Source organism: Solanum pennellii, chromosome 10, assembly GCF_001406875.1.
Source record: "Solanum pennellii chromosome 10, SPENNV200".
Lineage (NCBI taxonomy): Eukaryota > Viridiplantae > Streptophyta > Magnoliopsida > Solanales > Solanaceae > Solanum > Solanum pennellii.
In genome coordinates, this window is record NC_028646.1 from 7,330,013 (window position 1) to 7,335,975 (window position 5,963).

General features: G+C 31.2%; 1 protein-coding gene across 1 annotated transcript; it reads right to left on the reverse strand.

The window, feature by feature from the left end:
• Nucleotides 1-2,182, reverse strand: LOC107001862 (3,9-dihydroxypterocarpan 6A-monooxygenase). Its single transcript, XM_015199821.2, has 2 exons — nucleotides 1,267-2,182; nucleotides 1-978 (listed from the first exon to the last, which is right to left on the reverse strand). The coding sequence occupies exons 1-2, from the start codon at nucleotides 2,176-2,178 to the stop codon at nucleotides 316-318; spliced, it is 1,575 nt and encodes a 524-aa protein (XP_015055307.1). The 5' UTR covers nucleotides 2,179-2,182; the 3' UTR covers nucleotides 1-315.
• Nucleotides 2,183-5,963: the final 3,781 nt, after the last annotated feature.

Genomic DNA, 5,963 nt, shown 5'->3' on the forward strand with positions numbered 1-5,963 from the left:
TAAAAACCAAAATTATTATTTCACAATAAACATTAATAAAGGCAAAATACATTTTAACTTGGCCTAAGCTAACATCTACGCCCTCCAACTTTGTGTGTGCACAAGTAGACACTTAAACTTATATAAAGTTGAATAAGTAGAAACACGCATCCTATGTGGCATAACACATGTAGGATGTCATATAGGACATGAATTTCCACATAGGATGCCAACCAGGATGCGTGTTCAACTTTTTACAAGCTTAAGTGTCTTACTGGTGTACATCCAAAGTTAAAGGACACATTTATGTATTGTGCTTTAATAAAACTAGAGAAATCAATTGGCAATTTCTAGTGGATTAACACGCACAACAGGATAACAAATTAAAGGGTGAACCATTGCAGAAGAAAACCCAACTCCTTGTTCCATATCAAGTTTCTCATCACCTTTAATTTTCCAATCAAAACATTGTATCAATATACCAAGTGTCCTATGTAACACTGCTGCTGCAAGTCCAGCACCAGGACATCCTCTTCTTCCACCACCAAATGGGACATAACAGAAATTCTGTCCTTTCATAGCCTCCAATTCATCAGGCTCGATCGCGAGCTGGTTCTCCTCCCCTCCACCAGAGTTAACAAGGTACCTCTCTGGAATAAATTCATCCGCGTCTCTCCATTCATTAGGGTCCCTATTAATCGCGTAAATGTTTAGTACAAGCCTAGAATTTTTGGGAATTGTGTAACCATTTACTACACAATCTTCTCTGCATTTTCGGAATACTAAGGGCAACGAGGGATGTACTCTTAGTGTTTCCTTGACAACAGCTTGGAGATAAGGAAGATTTGGGATATCGGAATCATCAACTAGCCTGTTTGGACCAACTACTCTGTCAATCTCTTCTTGGAGCTTCTTTAATGCTTTTGGATGGTTCAAAAGCTCTGCTATTCCCCATTGCAAACCAACACTTGTTGTATCAGTTCCTCCCAAAAAAAGATCCTATTAAAAGAGGAAAACAAATCATTATCCTTTTTCAATTTGTATAATGGTGCTTTATTAGGCACGCACCAAACTTAAGAATGAAAGAAATATATTGATCATTACAACTTGCACTATCACTAATGTAACTTGTTTCGCTACGAAAGGCATTTTTAAATAACTTATTTCGTAGAGATTAAATGTTTTCCTTCATGCTGAACACACCCTAAAACAAATGGTGCTATCTATGCTATATTTTCTTACTAAAATGTACTTTGTAAAGGAGATATATATAAGTCTTATAATTACCAAGAAAAGACCCTTAATGCCATTTCTAGTTAGCTTCATCTCAGCATTTTCATCATCTGCAATTTCCAGAAGAATATCCATCATATCCCTCCTCTCTTTTCCTCCCACACGCCTTTCATCTTCGTGTTTCTTTATGATCCCATCCATTAACTTATCAAATTTGAGCAACAAAGCTTTTGCCTTTCTTCCAGCACCAAGCAGATCATATTTCTTCAAAGGACCAAAAATTTCACCTAATCCCAGCTGCCCTGCAAGTAATACTATCCCCTTTGCAATTTCTCTTATCTCTGCACTCTCGTTGACATTAGTTGAGGTTCTTGTGCTCATAATCAGCCTACAAATAAGATTATTTGTCATATCCATAAGCTGAATTCCAACATCACAAGCATCCCCTTGTTCTGAACACTTAACGAAAAATTCCAACACTTTCATCATCTCCTCCTTCCTAACATCAGCAAATTTACTAATCTGTTGAGCAGACAGAATCTCAGTCATGCATATTTTCTTCAAGAAAATCCAAAGTTTGTTATAGTCCATAATTGAGAACATTGTATCATTGTAAATTTGGTACTCTGAAGAGCCAAATTCTGGCCTATTAGCAAAATTTATGTCATTGGTTTTAAACACTTCTTTCGCTATAGCGCCATTGGACACAACATATGAAGTTGACGCGCCTGCATGAATCAACATGAATGGACCATAGCGCAATGCTAATTTCTGGAAGGATTGGTGCCACAAAGAACCAAGAAGATGCAAATGACCAATGAATGGTAATGCTGGAGGACTTGGAGGAAGATGGATTTTTTTGTGTGATTTCTTGATCAAGAATTGAAATATTATTAGACCACATAGTAAACAGATGAACAAAAAAAGCAAGTTATGAAATTGACTTTCTATGGAAACAATTGCCATCAGTGCTAAATCCTAATGAGATGATGATTATACCCTCTTAACTTGTGTGTTCTAATTTATAGGCACAAGGTAAAAGCATACTCCTTCTGTCTTATTTTATGTGATACTTTTTATTATTTAGTTTATTCCAAAAAGAATGTCATCTTACTATAGTTAGAAACAATTTAACTTTAAATGATTTTCAGCTACATAAATATCTAATAATTGTTTTAAACTATAAGTTTTAAAAGTGTTTTTTTCTCAAACACCGTGCGAAATCAAATGATGCTAACATAAAATAATTTAATATTTTGTATTTTTCATTTAGGGGAAAAGGAATCATTTAGCAGATGCTCTTTTGTCATTTAATAAGGTGAGAGGAATAATTTGCAAGAAGAAGCACAAGAAGACTATAGATTCCATCAATACATTAGACAAAAAGAGGTGAGAATATAACTTGTGGATCTCATCTTTTTAGTTATTTCCTAATCATATTATATTACAAGTTGGAAGAACTCAAGTTAAAAGTTGAATTACCTTTTTACCCTTTATATATATAAAGTAATTATGTGTTATACATTAATAATATTGTAGTAAAAATACTCATAGTTATAAAAAAAAAAAAGAATCAAATTATTAAAGATATTTTAGCCAAAAATTAAAAGGACTTATCAATTTTTAACTTAATTATTTGACCTTTGATCTTCATCTACATTAATAATACTGCATAAAAATATTATTCTTAATTATGATTTTAAGTTAATAGACTCTTTCTTTTCTCGAGGCACAATACTTCTTCAATTGCTTCATCTCTTGTTTGTGAGCAAAGTGATGAAGATCAAAGGTAAAACAATTAAGTTGGAAACTAATAAGTCTTTTTAACTTTTGGTTAAAATATTTTTAATAATTTGATTCTTTCCATCTTTCCTTATCTAAGGCTCCTTATTTAAGTAACCCAAAGAGTAACTGCATTTCAAATTCCTTTGTATCTTTTTACTCAAATATGGTGGCGAAATCGTACAAGGCTTCATAGCTGTCATCTTCGACTTCTTGGGTGCCATGTTATCAAATACAAGATTTGCTCAAGGTTTGTTATTATATTTAGTGTACAAATATCTCAAAATATTCGCATTCTTTTGATGATTCTTAGAACTTGATGGAATTGTTTCAGGCTCAAAACACATTTACAAGAACATGTGGATGTCATCCTGAAATATCTGCATTCTTTTGATGAATCTTAGCTAAATGAAGTTGTAGAATAGGTCTTTGTTTTTATAGTTTGAGCTCTTTTTACAAGGCTATTCTGTCACAAGTTCTAATGGCTCTAATCTTAGCAAACACGGTCAAAGTTATTACTGTAGTAATATAACATTTTGTTAGTGAATTCAGGTTTCTATATCTTAACTAATGTCTTGTAATGTTGGAAGCAGCAAAAGATTGGTTCCTCTTCAATATTCTACCTTCATTTCTACATATCTCGGTTAGATTTCATGCAGAGGTTAAAGAATGAAGAAAATCAAAATGTTGTTGAAATGATCAATCTTTAGATTGTTTAATAAAAATTGTATCAGACAAACGTGCAACACACGTTCTAGAAAACTAGTCATAATACAAATATTGTTACAAACCCAATAGCAAAACCAACACAATAGAAATTCAAACAATCGATAAATCTATTTACAAACTTGTAACTGAAATTACAAAGTAATTTAAGAACTAAAAGGGAATTTAAGAATACACTAAGAAGAAAGGGATGAGAAGTAGAACTCAAAGAAAGGGAATGAGAGGACTAAACATTTTTCTCAACAATTTGCATAAACCGCTCCTTCTCATCCGTCATCCTTTTAGATAGTTGTTAAATGGGCCTGGGTCCCAATTCGCCTTTGCAAAGGACCTTCTAGTTTTGTTACTTCTTCTCCGCCCAATAACTAGTTGTGTGGCATTCGTACAAGTATCGGCAAGCGGGTTCATAACAAATATAATTATAGCTCATCATCAATGACATTATTTGGTCATTTTAACTTTTCAATTTGGGACTTCCCACTTATAATATAGTATTATCTTTATATTTTTTTAATGTCCTACGTAGAGAAAGGGCAATTTAGTTAGCAGTTAAATGGTTTTTGAACAAGCACAATTGAATCATCAAATTCTGTCATCAAATATCATTAAACGCAAAATATCGCTTTAGTTTGAATTTGTGATACTCTTGTCCACACATTAGTATTTCACACTCTCATATAAAACATACATAGATTTCATCAACATTTATGCTCTATAAAGTATGCAGAGTTTGTTGTGACACAAATTAGTACAATTGCACAAGAAGAAAATATCAAATACACATTATTATCAAAGAATTGGAGAGAATTTTAGGGGCTTGGTATGAGGGATGGAATAAGTAAGGATATCCCATGAGACCGTTTTATCAAAAATTATTATCCTTATTTGCGTACCAAATAACTCTCAAGACATTGTAATGTGCCAGAAAGGATTATTTAATGTTCAATAACATAAGTCCATGCAAAATGGATTAGAACCCCTGTTAACTTAGCTTACCACACAATCCAGTATCTCTAATCAGGGGCGAATCTACATGGCGAGGCGGGGGTGCCACGGCACCCATTGATTTCGGAAAAAGTAACGTGTATATATATAGATCATATATTATTAAAAGTGTGAAGTTCCAAACCTCAAAGTTGAATTATCATTTTGTCCTTCACTTAAATATTTTAAAATATTTTTTTTAATGTACAAAATGTAGAAATATATTTTAATAACTAATTAAATAATCAATGTTAAGTATTCAATTTAAATTATTGTAATTAAGATATAATGGAAGATAAAAATTCCTTCAAATGAATGAAATAAGTTACATTAATTTGCTAGGTGGAAGTTCAAACATTTCAAATGAAAAGTATTAAAAGAAATTGTTATATATTACAATCCCCAAAAATTTATTCTTCATCTCTATTTTGTATGTTTTCTCTTTCAGGTTTTCTTTTACCGACAATATTGTGTAGTTGAATTTGGTTTAGCCAATGTAAGACTCTCATCTTCCTCTCCTTTTTTACATAAAGTTCTTATGGTATGTTCTTTAGTATTTTGTATTCCGTCTTATGTTTTAATTTTTTATTTATCATATAAATTATGCTCAATTCTTTAATTGTTGTCTAATGATTTGATCTTTCACATGAAAATAAATTATTAAAATTTTGTTGACACCATTTATGAGGTAGATTTTTAATTTCAGTGATAAATATATGATGCTTTTGCAGGCAATTGAATTACTTTGTTGCTTCTATTTTTCATGATAAGTATTGGATATGACTTCTTTATTTGCTAAATAGATATTTAGTGTTTACCTTCATTCTGTTAGGAACTTGAATTTATTATTTTAATAATTGAAGAATTTTTTATAATGTCTTTGTGGATTTTAAGAAGTTTATATTTGCTTCGTAAGAGTAACATACGCTTAAAAGTAAAAAGAATGTTAGACAAAAGATAGATGACCGTTTTACTTCTATATTAAATTAAAATGTTTAACTATTTAATAAATTCGATATCAAATAGTAACTCATCACATTAGTCATGAATCAACCACCATAATGTCTATGAAATATCTTTGTATTGATTTCATGCTGGAGTAAGTTATGAATTTTTTGTTCTTTTTGTATTCCAATTGGAAATATATATGGTTGTGTTTGTCCTCCAAAAAGAAAAAAATTGGATCTATATTATATATAGTTTTTTATATATATAAATATTTGTATTAATGTCCCACTAACTCTCCTTTATGTAAATAT